This window comes from Colletotrichum karsti, assembly GCF_011947395.1.
Source record: "Colletotrichum karsti strain CkLH20 chromosome Unknown Scaffold25, whole genome shotgun sequence".
Classification (NCBI taxonomy): Eukaryota; Fungi; Ascomycota; class Sordariomycetes; order Glomerellales; family Glomerellaceae; genus Colletotrichum; species Colletotrichum karsti.
The window spans coordinates 352633-371036 of record NW_024065925.1 but is presented as its reverse complement, the minus strand read 5'-3'; the positions used below and the strand labels follow the sequence as shown (position 1 = coordinate 371036).

Here is an 18404-nt window from a genome sequence, read left to right as displayed (position 1 = left end):
AAGCGGATCTTGGCCGTGATCGAAAATTGGCCGGTTCTCTGAACTCTCGGAGACGTCTTGAAGTCTCATAGGCGTAGTATGATCGGTTTCCGTTATCAAACATGAGGTTATCTGAACCTCGAGAACCAAACCAACATGTTTCCTTCGGATATAGAATAGCTCAAATAATGGAATATGACTAGCTGATGATCAAAAAAGGAACACAGTAGTAGAAGCTTAGTAGAGAAAAGAGAGTAAATAGGACACAGGCAAATGCGTCGATTTAATCATCTGAATACCAAGCCACGCGCGCCCAAACGCTGACTGCAAGACTATCACGATAATGCTTACATTCTAATAATAAGTTAACTCCGAAAAAAAAAATCCGACTTTCTCCATGAATGGCGCTTAGTGTCGCAATCAGTGCTGCGCAAAGGTTCGTGGGATTTAGTCTTCGCAGCGCTGACTAACGTGTAAGCCACGGGTGAGATTTCTCGGACAATTATCATCAGGAGAAAGCTCGACTTTCCGGTCGAAAAAAACACGTTAGAACAGCTACAAGACGTGTTAAAGTCCCGGTTCCGCAGTTTAATTATCTCCGACGATGAATAAAAGTCGATATTTGCCGACAAATAATTCTACATGTTTGCTTAAAGAATGATGACCCCAGTGGCGTCCGCTAGCGCTGCGGTCCGTGGAGCCTCCGATGCGTCTACGCGCCAACGACATGCCATTTTCTCTCATTCCAGGCAGCTGTTTTCCAATTTTAGTCTCTTGGGGCCGTCAATGGTAGCATATCTAGACCACATTCGCCAGATCAGACGAAGCACATATCTCTTCTTAAATCTTGAATGCCCCAGTGGAAGCATCCCGTAGGGCTGCTATCTCCGACCCTTCCACCGGACCGGACTTGAAGCCAAACGCACCACTCCCATCTCGTCTTGCTTGCAATACCTCCAATTACTCCGGCAAAACGACTAGCCACAGCGGCACAGCTGAAGACCGAACGCAACACCCACTTCGGCAAGCGCGGATCCCTGAGCGGCGCTGGAGATCGACCTCTCCCGGCCTCCTGGCCATAAATCGTACTACCGAGGTATGTCTGACCCGGGCTTGGTTGGAACATCTGCTTATTCACTTCTATGGATAACTAAGGCCCAATCAAGTCACAGGGAACACAATCTGTTAGAAAGATTGAACTGACTAAGAAGAAGGGCAACGTCAGCTGGTGTCCAGTAACTTTTAAGTGCCGGAAACTGCACTTTGGGCATCATGTCCCAGCCATTAAGGCCGGGAAACCCCTCGGCCCCTCCTTATCATATATCGAAAACAGTCCAGGACCTCACACCAAAACCAAAGAGGACCAGGAACCGAAGGGTTCTTAGTTGTCTTCCATGTCGGTTGCACAAACTTCGGTGCGACCGGACAGTGCCGTGTCAAACCTGCCGCCAGTACAACCGTCAGGATCAGTGCCGGCTCCACCCGGCACCAGAAGGCGCAATCAAGCAAGGCTTTGCACCCTCAGTTACAAAAGATATTGAGAAACGTGCCATACCGCCAGTACCTATGCAAGTAGCCGATAGAAGGTCGGTGATGTCCAGCAGCTCATTTCCTCCGTCCCCAATGAGCGTGACAGCAAGTAGCTCAACGCCAGACATCGGTAGCCGCCAAGGATCCTTTCAACCACAGACCTCCATCGATAGGGTCGAAGGAATATCAATGGCCCTGGACCCAAACTTGCAGCAGATAGTCGAGACCAGGTTGAAGCCAATTCAGTTGGCTACAGGCATGCCTCCAATTATACCAAATCAAGTCAAAATACCAACGGCTCTCAATACGGGTCTCAAGCTTTCCGTAGCATCCCTAGCCCTACAGAATCCTTTCTCGTCTAAGAACCCAACTTTGTTCGACGAGCCGCAGGTGTTCTGGAAACGGTACCTTCTTAGTTTGCTTCCCACACAAACGCAAGCCGACTTGCTGGTCTCGTATTTTTTCGAGAACATCAACTGGATCTACCATGCAGTACATGCTCCGTCTTTTCGTGTTCAGTACTCCATACTGTGGTCTACTGATATTGAAGACGTCGATCTAATATGGCTCTCACTACTTTACATCATGTTCTCTCTCAGCTCTCTCTATATTCCGGCACCAATGGCTGAAGCGGCTGGGTTCGAGGTTTCGGATTTGGCTACTTTATCTCACCGATGGTACTCGGCTTCCCGTCAGGCTTTGCAATCGGGCGGATTTGAGTCCAAACCCACCCTGGTTCAACTCCAAGTCTTCATTGTCTCTCAGCTCTATTGGTATGGCACCAAAGATATCGAAGCACTGAACACGTAGGTTTCCACTCTGTCCCACCGAGAAGCATGTAAGCTGACTGTGCTATCTGAACAGACATCTTGCGCAAGCCATCCGCAACGCACAAGCTCTAGGCCTCGACCGGGAGAGTCCCGTTTCTGTTACTGACTGCTTGGAGAGAGAAATACGACATCGGATTTGGTGGGATCTTGCCGGTGCAGACACGTATGTTCCCTTTCTAGTTATCACATATGATGGCCATAGTTTCTGACTCTGAATAGATTCCAATCCTTGTGTCTCGGAAGGCCGCCATTACTTCAGTCACACTTATCAAACGTCCCATTTCCTTCCAATTGTAACGACGTTGATATAAACTCAGTCAGCGCTCAGGTCAGACCACTCAATGAGCCAACGGAAATGAGTATGCATCACTTTCGCGGTCGAATATTTAAAGTATTCAACAAGTTATGGATAGACAACGGCGCGAACCTGAGCTCTCACGCATTCGTCTCCAGCATCGATGCCGAACTAACTGCCATCACGGACGAGTTTCCATGGTACTTCAAGAACCTTGCGCAAAACATGACGATACAGAACCCGGCTCTCCCGCCTAATTTCGGGTTTGTTCTATGGGGCCACCATCTGCTCGACAGCTGCATAGCAGTCCAGAGGGTACGTATGTACCGCCCATTTCTGCAACCCAAGGCTGGCGAGATGTTCCAGCGTTGCGTCGCAGCCGGGTCGTCAACCTTGACTCTCTACAAGGCCATCCGATCACCAGACGAGGCGCGCTTCCAGAGGTCCGACAAGCTACGCATTCAAGCCTATCACGTCATCTCAGCCGCTATTGTACTTGCCACCTTTCTCCTTGTCGAACAGCCAGCCAATGCTGTATCAATTCGTCACGACATCGAGATGATCGCCTCGGACTTGCAACCCCCCGCGCCAGGCTCGACCGAAGACCGGCGGTCAATCGCAACCATCGACGATGGCCTCAAGGTTCTCCGTCGCATTCTGTCCTTATCTGATGAGAGGAGTTGTAATCTTCCCCAGGGAAGTGACAACCCGATTAGGCTGGCGCCAGAGATATCTTCGGTGTTTGGTGGCGAGGCGTCCGCTCGGAAGTATCTAGAGAGATGTGCCATCAAATACCTGGGATGCGATGATGTGATTCATAATGGTCAGCCAATGTTGTCGAATCCTCCCGTGGATATGTCTAGCTGGGAAGCTCTTCTGAACCCGTCTTCATGGGGCGAATGGGGCGACGAGTTCTGGGCGGAGCTTGACTTGGCTATCGGAGCGGGCGTTGAGGAATCATGAGCGTTAAGCAGACTGGCCGTGTAAGACGTCTGAACTCGGCGAGGCTGACGTGTATTAAAGGTCAAATAGACAGCATCTTATCAACCTGCATTGGACACGGTAGATCAAGGTTGCTTGCGAAAAGTTGTCTACCAAGCCGTCAATCCTTCGGCCAGAATGAGATCAGCTTCATCTGGGAGATGTTTCACGATTGCGTGTTCATATAAAGCGTCCACACAAGTTCTTGGATGAATGTCAAGATTATCTCCGTTGATCGTGTATGTTGGGTGGTCTTGGGAGGTGCCGAGGTCAACAGCGTTGGATTCGTTGTAAACAAACGTCCTGCGTGTCTTGTTGACGGCACCTCTTCTATGGTCGAATCGATTGTCAGTCTCCTGCGAAGTTGATTTGAAGCCAACGGGTATTCATCTGGCTTAAGTCACGTTCAGACACACTTCATTACAACTTATCTGTGAAAGTCATATCTCATTGTGAGTTAGAAGCCATGTAGCGCAACGTGATTTCTCGAATATAGTGAGATTTTTTTTTTGGCTCGCTTGGTTTTCCTTTGGTTAGGTTCAGCTTTCTGGACATAAAAGTTATAACAAATCTCTCTCGAGCATGAAAAGCGTCCCTTAACTTGAGGCTGTCGATGTAGAGAGTATTGCTGCTTGGGGCGTGCCGGCTTTGGTAGCCGTTTTCGTGGTGGGTATTCCGCGGGATGTCAATGCGTCCAACATCAGCCATTCTGAACCCAATCAGTTGGCTAACATGAAAGACACCCGCAATGGCCAAAGCAACAAACATCCCCACGGGGCTCGGGTGTCAGGAGTCAAGACTGGCGGCTCAACGGGGATCATCGGGGTTGGGGTGTTCGGGGCTGTTGGCCGTCCTTGGACAGCCGGCAAATGGACATGGCGCGTTAGTGCCCGCATGGGAGCTGTGATGGGGTTATTTGCGGGGGCGGGGATGTAGAGCTCCAGGTTTCTTACCGGGATAGCTCCTCAGAGCTCCCCAAACAGGGCAAATATCGCCGACTTGAGCCCAACAAAAACCAATCGGAGGACTGTGATATCATGTCAAGCGAGACACCCCCGACAGCGGACATCGTCCGATAGTATAAATATTACGGCGGAATGCACACCGAGCTTCTCAGCTGTTTAATGTGCCCTGTTCTGAGCTCGTCGCCTCTTCGTGCATTTCCTTCTCGAGAACTCTGAACTGAACAATCTCCCTCCGCAAGTCCTCGTCAAGAGATACCGCAAAAATGGGCAAGCCTATCGTTTTACAGCTCGGCGACGACATCAAGTGGAACCATGATCTCTACAAGGACTTCTCCTCCAAGTTCGACATCAGGCGCTCGTACAGCATGCCGCGAGCCGAGTTCATCCAGGCGCTGAAGGAGAAGAAGTTTGGTGACTTCTTCGCCATCTACCGTCCATTCTGGAACACTGGAGGCGAGATGGGCAATTGGGACAAGGAGCTGATCTCGCTTCTGCCGTCGTCGTGCAAGATTTACGCCAGTGCCGGTGCTGGTTTCGACTGGGTTGACACGGAGTCTTTGGCACAGCGGGGTAAGTCGCTCGGACTGCGACATGACTGAAGCCATTCACATCCTTCCTTTGGCTGAATGGCTTCCTCGAGTACGCGCGCAATGCCATTTGCGAAGCTGACATTCAATCACACAGGGGTCACCTACTGCAACGCTGCAGCAGCCTGCACAGAATCCGTCGCCGACGGCGCCATCTGGCTCCTGATCTCCATCTTCCGCCTCTTCTCGTGGTCATCCACGGCCGCGCGCTCCGGCGACCCGGACCAATTTGTCGACGCCAACAAGAACCTCGCCGTCGTCTCGCGTAACCCCAACGGCTTCAGCCTTGGTATCATTGGCTTCGGCAAGATCGGTCGCCGCATCGCGGAGAAGGCATACGCTTCCCACGACATGAAGATCCTCTACAACGACGTCGTCCGCATGCCCGCCGAGCTCGAGAAGCCCACGAATGCGACCTACTACAAGAACATCGACGATCTGCTGGCCACCGCCGACTGCGTGTTGGTCGCGACGCCTTTTGCGGGCAAGACGCTCCTCGACGCGACGGCGATTGGTAAGATGAAGAAGGGTGCCAAGGTACGTCAGAATCGAGTGCGCGCAGGGCGAATTTCTCTCTAACAACTTTCAGGTTATCAACATTGCACGTGGTAAGCTCATCGAAGAGGAGGCACTGGTTGCCGCGTTGAAGAGTGGACAGCTCTCAGCTGCCGGACTCGATGTCCACTTCAATGAGCCCCACGTCAGCAAGGAGCTCATCAAGATGAGAAACGTCGAGGTTCTTTCGCACAACGCCGGTGCGTCGCTAGATGCGCACATTGGTTTCGAGAAGCTCGGCATGGAAAACATCCTCTCTTTTGAGAAGACAGGCAAGGCAATTACTCCAGTGAACGCCCACCTGATCAAGCAGAGTCGCTTGTAAACAAGCATGAAGAAACGCCAAAATTGACTGGGATGATTTGTACGTTTAGCGAAGGAAATTGAGGCGTTCGGGGGTTGGAATTTGAAGACCAAAATAAGAAGTCTCAATGATGAAGGGTACTTTTACCCGACATTCGTCGTGCATATCTCATGTTGTCTAATTTGATGATGAGTTGCTGCTGACAAGTCATGCTCGTCGAAGCAGTCCACAGAGTTGAGTTAACTCGGCCTGGATATAATACCGAGAGCCGCTTAGATCAGTCACGTATTCATCTCATCCCACTCCCGTCGGTAACTCTGTTGACAAACTTTAATCGCCGACGTATCCGTAGACCTGGCATTTCCTGTCTGATGCTTAGTGGGGGAGACAGATTAGCCCAAGGCATCTTGCAACGTTCATTACGGATGACGACGCGGCAGCTGCACACCAGAAGCGCCCGAACTGCAGACGGATCCTCGTACAACGAGACGCAAAGCAACATCAACCACAACTTAACGCGAGGAGGAAGAATCTCGTTCTGATTTATCAGACACAGCTTCTGAGAAGAGCCACTCAGGCCCGGCAGCGACTACTCCTTCCAACTCAGTGCTTTACCATCTCGAGACTAGAAACTTGTTTCTCATATCTCGCCCCGTGGCCTCCAACTCATTTTCACTACCCCTCGACATCCTGCGCAATGGCTCTACTGAGTCCCTTCGCGCTGCTATTTGTTTCAGTCGTTTTCATTGGCCTTCCCCTGGCAATCCGCGTACGCATTGGCATCCGCCTCAACTTGTCACTTCTGCTGACTTGACCCAGCTCGCCATCGCCGCATGGTCCTCGCCCCTCAAGCACATACCAGCGCCATGGTATGTCAGCCTCACGCACTGGGTTCTCAAGTACTACACGGTGACAGGCCAGCGCATGTACTACATCGACGGGCTCCACCGGCGCTACGGCCCTGTCATACGCATCACTCCCAATGAGGTCTCCGTAGCCGACCCCGACGGCTTCATCGCCATACATCGGATGGGGTCCGGCTTCGCCAAGGGCAGGTACTACCGGCAGATCTCCGGAGGTGCAAAGAATACCGCCATCTTCACCATCAGAGATCCAAAGGAGCACGCTACTCGCCGAAAGCTATTTGCCCGCGCCTTTACGGTCTCTTCGATCCGACAGAATTGCGAGGCTTTGGTGCGTACCAAAGTCGAGAAGGCGACGGATTGTATTTGCGCCGAGGCTGAAAATGGGACCTCCAATGTTCTTAAGTGGTGGACGCTCATGGCGAGCGATGTTGTTGGCCAGCTATGTTTCGGCGAGTCGTTTGAACTGCTGGAGTCTGGCAAGGTGGGTTTTACGCAGGAATGGCCTCGGTGGTTCTGACTTGAATAACCATGACTGCTTTAGGAAAATGGCTTTATTGAGGTCCTCCAAGCCGCCGCGGCGGCTAGTGCTCGACGCATAGAGCTGCCCTGGTTACACACTCTAGTCATCAGACTTCCATTCTTGTCTTCAAAATCGGTGCAGCTGATGATCAACACCAGAAACGAGATGATCAAATATAGCAAAAAGGCGGTTGAGAATCTTCATCGACACAAGGATAATAAAGCCAATCTGTTCGCCGCGGTCCTGGCCGACTGCGAAACCAACGAAAAGACGCAACTCACTGATGAGATTGTCCGGATCGAAGCCTCGAACATGCTCATCGCGGGATCGGATACCATATCGAACACTCTGGTCTACGTCGTCTGGGCTATTCTCAAGAGACCCAAACTGCAACAGCGGTTGGAGGATGAGGTGTGTGGTTTGGGTGATAACTTCGACGACGTAGTTCTTGAAAAGCTGCCGTTGCTTAACGCTGTCATTTATGAGACTTTGCGGCTTTACGGTGCTGCATCGGGAACGTTCCCAAGAGAAACGCCACCTTCTGGGATTAACATTGGGGGCTATTTCATCCCTGGTGGTATCGATATAGCGACGCAGGCGTACACCATGCATCGTCTTCCAGACGTTTTTCCAGACCCGCTCAAGTAAATTGTCACATTGCGTCTGCAGAGCTCCTCTTGCTGACAACTATAGGTTTGATGAGTCTCGATTCCTGCCCGGGGCCATGAGTGACAGACAGAAGCACGTCTTTGCAGCGTTTGGTAACGGTTCGCGCTCATGCATCGGAGTATTTCTGGCGTGGATGGAGATGAGATTGGCGATTGCTCTACTGTTCCGCAAGTGCCGCGGTCTAAGACTCTCCGAGAACATGACGGATGAAATGATGCATCAGGTGAGCTTCTTGGTTTCGAAGCCAGCAGCGAACAGGTGCGATGTGACCCTCGGGGAGAAGTGATTTGGCAATATCAATGAACTGTTTTATCACACAAAATGATCGACATAATCATAGCATCATCAATCCAAGATTTAGTTGTTGTTATCCCGGCATCTTAGTGCGGACTATGACTGATCTCATACATAAGGACCTATAGAATTTATGAGGACTCTGCCCGGCGGCCCCTTCTTCTCCGGCTCGATGTTTCTCCATCATTTATCGAAGGCCAGTCTTCCAGATTACCCCAGTAGTTCTTGAAGCAAAGCGATGCGCACCCAGGTCCATCAATAGGGGGCAAACACTGCCGAATCGTTGGTCGACATCTCCCCTGATCGGGGCAAGAGAATCCGCCGCCGCATCTTGGCGAATCATTGCTGACACAGACGCCCAGCTGGTCACATTTCTGTCCGCATGAGCTGGGGTGTGGGTTGTCGATGCAGGTAAAGCCGGGAGAACATAGCATGAAGCCGTTGAAGACTAAGCCGCATTGTTGCCATGAGACGCCGTCGCCGAAATCGGTGTACGTGGGCTCCAGAATTGGCTCGGAGTTTCGTGGGCTTTGTGAATGAGTTGAAGGGGAGTCGTCTCTTATGACTGGCGGAAGGCGTGCTACGACAACGTTCAGGGAGATCGCCTGCGAAAGGAGAAGAAGAAGCTTGAGTTTACCCATGCCTGCTTGAATGATTATAGAACTGCTGTGCTCTGACTTTGATTTGGAGCGAGAAGGTTCAGCGCAGAGAATGAACTTCCCAGCAATTTATAACTAATCCTGAAGCCAAGACTCGTCAACCGGCACGCATGCCGAAGGATCAGTCTCGTAAGACATTGTCATGTGGCTTGAGAAGTTGGAGAGCTACGATGGGCTTTGCTAATTTGCTACTGTTCTCGTTTGCTTGGCTGGATCATACGTTTAAGACAGTAGCCTTGGCCGCGCCGCAAACAAATGTGTCAGGCACCCATCGTTCGCACTAATGTTCATATCAACCCTTTCGCCCAAGGCTGAATCTGCATGCCTCAGCGATCTGAAGTAAGCCCCGGCTGACCCGAGTAGCACCGTTTTCTCAGATTAGTAGGTCTAAGTACTTATCTTACTGCTAGCTCTTGGTTCAGAAGCATGTGTTTCACCCCATCCTTCCCCTAGCTATGATGTCAGGATAAATGTAATGAATTCAGTCATTATTTGAGAATACGAAGCGGCAAATCCAACATCAACTTCGTCTCTAAGGCTCGGATTTAAGATGGTTTAGGTAAACTGCTCCTAGTTGAGTTTGTAGAATAGATTCAAGGTAGCAATAACTTTGATATTGGGATAAAATAAATCAAGATAGAATTGCAGTATGTCGCCAGATGCATCCTGTAAAAATCAGCTCTGCTTATTACAAAAGCCTCTGATGATTTCGAGCCGCTGCTTTGTGAGTAGTAGCAGCCGCCGCTCTCAGCTCCTCGGTGTTTCTGGTTTTCGCAATCTCTGTCCGTGTTTATTGCACAAAATTGGGTCCTTTTATCATGCTCCCTCGTTTCACTAGTGACATCGTAAAGGTCGATTCTACTCTGTATCTGAGTTTCAAGCTCTAGTGTTGTATTTTTTACGGGATTAAGGTAGTTTTGTCCCGCTAGAACGTGCCCTTCCATCGTTGCTGGTCGGCTACTTGAACAGTGACCACGAATAACAATGGCGATAATAGAGGTAACGAGGAAGAGGATGGACATTGAAAGAGATAGCAAGAAGCATTTACAAGGGAGAAATAGCCGCGGCGCAGGGTACAATAAGCCAGCACCACGGCCCATGCAACCAAAATGTTGTTGGTTGATGGTGCAATGCTAATGGACAATGCAATCCCGCAGCGGTCCCCACTGCAATTGGTTCGCCATCCTGAAGAACGGCGCTTCTGCCAGAGCGGCGCTTAATGTGGTAGTTAACCAGAGAGTTTAGTCGGGTACCATTGGCGTCCCCCGCCTCGTGAACAATCATGACGACAACACTTTCCTCCGTCTTCAGCACGCCCTCGGCTGTTCCCATCACCGTGTGCTTTCTGTCCTGAACGACGAAACCGCACACGCGATACTCTCCGTAAGACTGTCTTATTACTTCAATTTCTCAAAACATCAATCAAATGGCGGTCCTGGACCATCGTGTGGACGATGTCGCCAGGGACGTTATTGACACGAATCCCGAGACGATCCCGCATGATATTCCTACGAATGAAAGGCGCGTTCTCGGCGAGAGATCGACCTCAACCCTTGAGAATCTTCCACCCGAGCTACGACTTCAGTTGCTCTTGTCAATTCCTAATACATCATCGCTGCGATCGCTGGTGCGAGCGTCACCCGTGATGCACGCACAATACCTGGACAGTCGCGATACCATTCTTCGGAATTGTTTGGCTTTCGAGTTAGATGGTTACCTTCTCGACGCGTTGGCCAACTTGGCTGCTCGAGTACGAGTTCTGGGGCGAGACAGAACTGACGAGAAAATTACCAAATATCTGAATGGTTACCAGGCTGGTCTTTCCGGCGAGGAAAAGGCTGATATTAAGCTCCCCCGAGATGGTGAAATTCGATGGATGGCAAGGTATCATCTTTGCGTGGTTCAACCGTTAGTTCGACTTTACAGTCATTGGGCACTTGAGAATTTGGGAGCCACTACCGCTTCAGGAGTTAAGAAAGGCGAAACAACAGCACTCACTATACAGGACGACGGCAACATGGAGCTGAGCAGAAGTGAAGAGATTCGCATGTTCAGGGCTGTGTATCGCTACGATATTTATTACCGCCTTTTTGGTCAAAACAAGGGGCGTCGCATTGGAGCATTTCGTCACCATGTAATCAACGAAATATTTTTCGGACTCTTTGAACCCTGGGAATCTGAGGCCATTGGGTGCCTCGACTTGTTCGTCAGACAAAAATACGACGAGATGTTTGACAAGGTGAAAGAAGACCTGCACCCCGACAATCCGAAGTACAATGTCAGTACATCATTCCGAGATGAGGCCCATGATCTCATTGCTTTACATAACGGTAAGAGAAAAAGAGTTCATCTCTGAGTGAGACAGCGGGCTTTTCGTGCTAACCCTGGCGGTACAGATTACATGGACGGCACCGTCTCAAGAGGCTTGGAGGTTTTTATGCGGATGATGGTCATTGAGGATCACGATAAACTTCTTGCTAAGATGGATTGGTGTCTCACCCACGACGTAAATCTCGATTACTCCTTGCGAAAGTCTATCAGCGCTGTGGCACAGGACGACAGGCGAACACTGACAGACAATGCGCATAACGCGAGAGATAACGCTGAGTTACAACCCATGGAGTTTCTCGGCGACAACCATGTAGATGGACCGCCGTTTGCGTGGGTCCTTCTCTGGAATGGAAAATACTCCAACGCTATCGGGGATTACGTGCCAAAACTCCTGAGGCAGCTGGGATATGTCTTTTGGGACAAAGAAAGAATTATCCATATGGAAGCTGAAGCTCTTATTGCCAGGCAATGGGAGAGTCATCCAGGGTTGGTTGAGGAAATATTCTATGATCGTGGCTGGGCGCCTGCGGAAAGGCTACCTCAAGAGTCCGCGACGAACACTTTGGAGGGATGGGATAATTAATGATTCAGAAACTCAAGAATGTGACTTTCTTAGGCCTCATATGAAATAGACAGCACTTGTAAGAAACCTGATGCGAGGTTCCGTGGCACACTGGAATTCTGCCGCTTCTTACCGCCTGCTACTTAACTACGAGGTTTTCAAGTTGTCCGGGAACTTCATTCACTTTCACACTTACACCTCACTCTTTGAACTATGTTGTTTCTCCCCAAATCACACACCGACGTCAACCAATATGCGGATGATTTGGCGAAGTTCATCAGTACGCCCCTAGTTCGTCAGATCACCGGCGATATCCACGTCAATGATGCTCTCATCTACAATGCTTGGGAGGCGTTACCCACAGAATGGACAACCTGGTGGTCGGAGTTTGCAAACCATCGCCTGGCACAGCAAGACTTGATTGACAGCATCAGCGAAGAAACCACAACCACATTCTCCCAAGGCGATAAATCCCATGATTGCCAATTGGGCCAATTTCAACATCGACCAGAATCACTTACCGAATGGCTGAAAACGGTCCAATCCCTCGCTCTTCCTCGTGCTCAACGTCAAGGGCCGATGATGGATCTGCCAGAGGTCTTGACGAGTCGAATGAAGACTAAGAAGATCGAGGAAGTTTCTGTCGCGACGGCCTACATCGCGAACGTCTGCCAAGCCAATAATATCACCCGCATTATCGATATGGGATCCGGGCAGGGCTACCTCTCTCTATCGCTCGCCTTTCTCTTCCCATACTTTCGCGTGCTCGCCATCGACGGTAGCGAGTCTCAGATTGCCGCTTCAAAAGCTTCTGCTACCAGCCTTGGAGTTTCTGATGACAGACTACGGCACATATTGCGCTACATCGACGGCACGGAGTCTCTTGCAACTGAAATCGCAGCCTGGGCTGAAGGGGAGAAGTGTATGCTCGTCGGCCTACATGCTTGCGGAAACCTGTCCGATCATATGTTGAGGTACTTCACGGAAGTTCCAAGTATAACAAATTTGGGCGCTATTGGATGCTGCTACAACCACATCGTTCCATTTTCTGATGCCTGCCCCGACGGTTTCCCTATCAGCACGGCAATGAGGGACAGAAACGTTGCTTTAAGCGCCACAGCACTGATGACAGGCTGCCAAGCTCCAAACAATTGGGAAAGGGTAGATCTGAGCAAGGAGGACTCTGTGTACTCTAAACGACGCTTCTACAGAACGCTACTGGAGAAGGTCTTCTTCGACAAGGGCATCAAACTCGACAAGGAAAATAGGCCAGTTTGGGGCGTGCGGAAGGGAGACATGACGAGTTTTACGGCATTTGCAAGCAGAGCTATTCAGTTTCTCGGTATTGACCGGGCCATCATCAGTGACGAGGAGCTTTTATTATACGAGGAGCGTTTTCGGGACTACGAAGGCAAGGTGGCGATACTATGGACGCTCAGCGTGCTCTGCTGCAAGATTGTTGAGAGCACCATAGCAGTGGATCGATACCTCTTTCTCATTGAGAGTGGAAGCAGTAACGTGGATGTTCTGCCTATCTTCGATTACAAGACCTCACCAAGGAACCTGATGCTGGTGGCCAATAAGATAAAGAATTAGCTAATCTTCTCGCACTATCTATGGTCTCTGGTGTTGACTAACATTGAGTGAACCGTCGGTCATTCCTTTTACCCATCGAGGTATTGAGAGCACCATCTTTCAGAGTAAATCTGGAGAACCCTTTGCGCTTTTGGTAACTTCACTGATAAACGTCTGCGGTGCAATGGGCAGCCACACAAACTTATCCGTAACTTTCTCCTATCTGGCCTGAATTTTAAGCACCATGTTTTTTTCCCGATTCCTTCTCTACCTAGGTCTCACGCACACCGGCCATCTTCAACCACCCTTCTTATGTCTCAATCGTAATACAACACTTCAATATTACCTCTAGTCGTCCAGGGTAAAATGGTCAAGAACGCCCCAGGAAAGCCTCACAAAGCAGTAAAGACAAGTGAATCATCATCTGTCCCACCAGGTTCATCGACGTTGTCAACGCTCACAACTTCGATGATCCGAGATGATCCTAATCTGGGATACAAGATGCGCGTCTTGGCTTACGACTTACGAAACGTAACAAAGAATCACTCCTCTACACAACGTCTCAACACCACCACAGATGAGCACTACATCAGCGAGCCATACTTCACGCCGGAAGAAGCAGCATCAATCAAGTCCGCCGTGGTAGACGTCGAATTCAACCAGAACCTCGACCCAAACGCAAGGTACGAGCAAGAATCACCTGACGAATCGACCGATGTCGGCGATACCAGCACGTTATCGGCCTCTCATGTTCAAGGACAGACGGTGGAGAATGCTCTCAAGATGCTACTGGAGAACTTCTTGGAGAAGCGCAAAGCCAGCGGAGATACGCGTCCTTGCGGCCCGCATGACCTGACGCCTGTTTACGTGGGACTCTTCGGCTTGTGCCTTGCAGACTTGCAGGATCACAAGTTCCTGAACCGCCTTGCACGGTCAGGAGTCTAGACAGTCAGAAGGCCTCAATGTAGCAGACGTGGCCACGAGGAGGTGCACAAAGACACACATCTTCTGTTCTCAGCGATGTGGCTAGGCATCCACTTGATAGGGGTTTTGGAGGGACTCCTATTCTCCTCAGTTCAAATTCTATTGCAGATCTAAGAAGTCGCCATTTCTAGCCTGAGAAGGTAGAACAAATGCCAAACTATGATATCATGGACCCAGATCATGACCATTCGCCTTCTAAATGTAAGTGGTCGCCCTCCTTTTGACGGCGGAGCAGATCAGCACACGACCATGGCTTATATGTAAACCCCGGTGGAGTATTGGTATTCTTGAACGGCTGATTGTTGCGTATGTTCCCAAGACACGTGCCGAACTGTTCAACAGCGTACGCCTCAGGGTCATGGTCCCCGATCCAGCGTCCCGGACCAGTCTGCGCCAAAAGATTCGGATTTCTGCGCACCTCATCCCAATCCGTATGATGGTGGGCCTGGCGATGAAGAGTTCCCATTAGCTGTCCGCAAGAGGTTCTTTCGAATCTGTAGTGGTGCGTTAGCATCTTGATTCTGACTCACATTCTCGCATTGCCGTAAGGTATTCAAGATGCGAGAATCAAGAGAAAGATATTATAAGCAAAGCAGACTCACCGAAGTGTGTTATATACAGCAAGGCTCTCTTTCACTGAAGCACCAGTGTCGACACCCAACCTCAGTGCAGCAGCCAGCGTGATCGCGTCCTCCATGGCTTGCGTAGCTCCGTTGGCAGAAGTTGGCAGGAAAGGATGAGCACAATCTCCAGCCTGGACAACACGGCCCTTTCTGGAGACCCATTGAGGTTCGGGGTCGCGAAACAGAAGGAGCCAATCGTTCACAGTTCCATCAGGCGTGTTGCGTATCAGAGACATTAAGTCTTGAGACCAATCCGGATGCTCTTGCAACAGTTGATCCGCGACAAGAGCGCTGTCAACGGTTGCGCTCCATGACTCCGTTGAAGTGTTTGCATTCTCCTTAGTGTAAAGTCAGTAATAGAACCCGAGTTTTAGCGTGCAGGTGCAATGCCCTCAACTTACCGGATGGTGGATAGACCAGCAGATCTTGTCACCTTCACCAAACACCAGGCCGTGCATACCAGGTCCGTTGAACCATTTCAAGTAAGGGTGTCCTTCGCGCAGAGCGAACCGTTTCTCCAAACTCGGATCCCTACTGAAAACATGCTTCGCGGAGACGGACGTGCGATAGACAGCAGAGCCGCTGCTTACCGTGACGGGCTTCTTGCCGGTGGTGAGACGCCACGACGTTGAGTGAACCCCATCGCATGCTGCCACTATATCTGTCGAGATACGTTCGCCGTTGGATAACACAACTCCTCCACAGTCATCGTCCTCAAAGAATTCGATCACCTTCTGGTTGAACCTTATGGGTATCTTCTGGCGTATGACAGCTTCTTCGAGCATCGACATCAAATTGTTTCTCAATAAGGGCCGTCCGGTCGATGGCTTGAGAGGAGTTGGCCCAACAATTTGTTCACCGGTGTGCCGGTTATAATAGGATTCGACATCATATGATTCCTCCTTCCAGCGCTCGTTGAGTAGAGGCCAATGCTTGAAGACCCGAACAGCGCTATGCCCTATGACCACGAAGTCTCCTATCCAAAGACGCAAAGTTAACATCTCTGTTACTCTTTCATAGTCATAACAGAATGACTGATCTGAAAAGAAAGGTAAGGCAGAGGGACTTACCTGCATATTCGATCCTGGGCCTTCTTTCTAGAATGATGGGGGAGAGGCCTAGGCGTTTGCTTTCTAGGGCAAGTAACATGCCAGCCACACCAGCGCCGACAACGAGAATGCGAAGATTGGCCTCTGGGCGGGCGTCGATCGGCTCTTGCGGGATAGTAGTCATTGTTACGGCTGGCTTTGATCTGTCTTTTGTGAGATTACGTATCGAATCTTGAAATAGGCATTGAACTTTGAATCTTGGATGTCGCAGTTTACCCAGATATTGAAACACAGGCATTTATAACATTGGAAACTGTCAACCAACCACTTCGTATCTAATACCTCCGTGATGTCTGACAACGACACCGACACCGACATCGGTACCGGCATCGGCACTTCCTACCTACCTAGCAGGATGTGCCGAACGGCCCTCTAGGATCGGCTCATCGGTTGGCCCCATTCGGACTCGGATCGAATACGATGTCCGGTTTCTCGGCGAAACTTCAGAAACATTATCGGGAGGATTGTTAAGCCAGTTCTCCCGATGTCATCGACACATCATATAAGGCCTGTTTAACTCTTTGGGTGTCTCTCTAAGTTGCTTCGGTATTTAATAGTGTTCATTCGATGTTAATTACGTCCCCACCGTTATATGCAATCTTCCATGATTTTGATTGCGGAGACCCATTTTCCTCGTCGTTCAAATGAATCTTACGTTCCAACCCATACTGCGACAGCCTCCGCCGCCGGGCGCCACTAACCCAGCCTGGGATGTGGTTCAGGAGCTTTTGCAACTGAATCACGACAAATTCGATGTCTATTTCCAGAGTGTTCATCAAGTTCTGATGCACGTGAGTTGACACGGTCTCATTGAGCAGAGCCAGCGCCGTTCCCGTTTTTTGACATAGAGAGCAGAACCACCTCGCCCACCATGCCTTGACTTTGTATTCGCTGGGTGCTACCGCCGAAACCATCCGATCGCACTTCAAAGGCCATGAGGGCTACCAAAAAGATAAGGGGGCAGAAGATGTCTTTTTTGTGCACACGATTTCGAACCTCGGGGCTTTCAAGCGCGCTCTCGGCAACCCTGATCAGTATCATAACTTCCTCGAGCTATTCAGGCTTCGTTTCAAGTGGGATGGGTACACAGATGCCTTGAACAGACTCCTCTTTTCAGGAGATGAGTGGTCGACGGAAATATTCTCCAGGATGGTGACGGGTGCGCATTTGGTCCACACCACAGCATGGACTCGGCCTTGAGCATTGCTAACATGTGCGGAAGGCTACATTCACCCTCTCATTCAGACAGGCTTTGGTCTTGAATTCGATCTTCCCTTTCTCGTCTGTGAGGGATTGGCTATGGCCTGTACACAAAATGATGAAGAGGTAGCAACAGCCATGCTGGAGATTGAGGAACGCGCCTCTGGCCGAGAAGACCGCCTGAATCTGGTCGAAATATTGGATGCCTGCGCGGCGGACAAGAAGCTGGTTGACTCTTTGCACCAAGACATGTTTCATGTGATTGACAGTGAAGGACTTCTAGGCACCAGCAAAGTGGACGTCATCGAGCACGCCAGTCGTTTCACTGTGCTGGAGAGCGAGATTCAACTCAAGTCTGCAGAACTATGCAACTCGACGTGTAAGTCAATTCTTTCTGTCTGGAGAGGTATCACCAACTGAAGCATGTTCGTAGCCTACCTCATGGCCGGCGCGCAGCGACTGGGCAAGGAGCCAAGGGCAGACTTCTTTCTTTTACATACGACAAACTGCTCCATCCTTGTGGATTCCATTGTTCAGAAGGATTGGATAGGTCGTCAAGGAAAGGCCCGTCTTCTCTCATGGTTCGGTCGCTACAGCATCATGCTTTACATAGCCATGGGATGCCCCAAGCTAGACTTGAGTGTTGTCCGCACTTACAAGCCGCGGAAAGGACCGGGCGGGTGGGCTGATGCCATTGAGCGCGGCTTGAATTACAAAGACGATGGTCACGGATGCAAAATCATTCGGGCCCTCATCCATGCCCAGGATGTCAGTCGCCCCTACGAGAATCGGCCTGAGTTCCGGGTGAAACAGGATGATTTCGTGAAAGCGGCTACGGCAGTCGCGGAGAGCTGGTCCCTTGAGGATCCAGTCGGCCGAGCAGGCCACGACCGAAAAGAAGCATGGATCAGATTCGCGGGGTTTGATCGTGCGTGGGACGATGTTCCATCCTTAGAACCTGGTGAAGGATGAATCCATTTTAGGGA

General features: G+C 50.4%; 8 protein-coding genes across 8 annotated transcripts; 7 read left to right on the top strand and 1 right to left on the bottom strand.

Annotated features, from left to right (window-relative positions):
• Positions 1-2094: 2094 nt before the first annotated feature.
• On the top strand, positions 2095-3597 carry CkaCkLH20_07823 (C6 transcription factor; the record flags this gene model as incomplete). Its single annotated transcript, XM_038890539.1, has 4 exons — positions 2095-2315; positions 2374-2502; positions 2559-2698; positions 2753-3597. The coding sequence occupies 4 exons, from the start codon at positions 2095-2097 to the stop codon at positions 3595-3597; spliced, it is 1335 nt and encodes a 444-aa protein (XP_038744147.1).
• A 1246-nt stretch (positions 3598-4843) lies between these two features.
• On the top strand, positions 4844-6047 carry CkaCkLH20_07822 (D-isomer specific 2-hydroxyacid dehydrogenase; the record flags this gene model as incomplete). The annotated part of the gene is made up of 3 exons (XM_038890538.1): positions 4844-5150; positions 5265-5704; positions 5757-6047. 3 exons carry the CDS (start codon positions 4844-4846, stop codon positions 6045-6047), a joined length of 1038 nt encoding a protein of 345 aa, XP_038744146.1.
• Positions 6048-6723: 676 nt separating this feature from the next.
• On the top strand, positions 6724-8367 carry CkaCkLH20_07821 (cytochrome p450 monooxygenase; the record flags this gene model as incomplete). The annotated part of the gene is made up of 4 exons (XM_038890537.1): positions 6724-6795; positions 6846-7373; positions 7434-8056; positions 8106-8367. The coding sequence occupies 4 exons, from the start codon at positions 6724-6726 to the stop codon at positions 8365-8367; spliced, it is 1485 nt and encodes a 494-aa protein (XP_038744145.1).
• Positions 8368-11261: 2894 nt separating this feature from the next.
• CkaCkLH20_07820 (uncharacterized protein) lies at positions 11262-11948 on the top strand (the record flags this gene model as incomplete). Its single annotated transcript, XM_038890536.1, has 2 exons — positions 11262-11364; positions 11431-11948. The coding sequence occupies 2 exons, from the start codon at positions 11262-11264 to the stop codon at positions 11946-11948; spliced, it is 621 nt and encodes a 206-aa protein (XP_038744144.1).
• Positions 11949-12140: 192 nt separating this feature from the next.
• CkaCkLH20_07819 (uncharacterized protein) lies at positions 12141-13523 on the top strand (the record flags this gene model as incomplete). Its single annotated transcript, XM_038890535.1, has 1 exon — positions 12141-13523. The coding sequence occupies one exon, from the start codon at positions 12141-12143 to the stop codon at positions 13521-13523; it is 1383 nt and encodes a 460-aa protein (XP_038744143.1).
• Positions 13524-13970: 447 nt separating this feature from the next.
• Positions 13971-14447, top strand: CkaCkLH20_07818 (uncharacterized protein; the record flags this gene model as incomplete). Its single annotated transcript, XM_038890534.1, has 1 exon — positions 13971-14447. One exon carries the CDS (start codon positions 13971-13973, stop codon positions 14445-14447), a length of 477 nt encoding a protein of 158 aa, XP_038744142.1.
• A 637-nt stretch (positions 14448-15084) lies between these two features.
• Positions 15085-16342, bottom strand: CkaCkLH20_07817 (uncharacterized protein; the record flags this gene model as incomplete). Its single annotated transcript, XM_038890533.1, has 3 exons — positions 15085-15447; positions 15511-16085; positions 16180-16342. The coding sequence occupies 3 exons, from the start codon at positions 16340-16342 to the stop codon at positions 15085-15087; spliced, it is 1101 nt and encodes a 366-aa protein (XP_038744141.1).
• A 520-nt stretch (positions 16343-16862) lies between these two features.
• On the top strand, positions 16863-18390 carry CkaCkLH20_07816 (uncharacterized protein; the record flags this gene model as incomplete). Its single annotated transcript, XM_038890532.1, has 4 exons — positions 16863-17009; positions 17074-17377; positions 17441-17797; positions 17852-18390. 4 exons carry the CDS (start codon positions 16863-16865, stop codon positions 18388-18390), a joined length of 1347 nt encoding a protein of 448 aa, XP_038744140.1.
• Between the last annotated feature and the right edge of the window lie 14 nt (positions 18391-18404).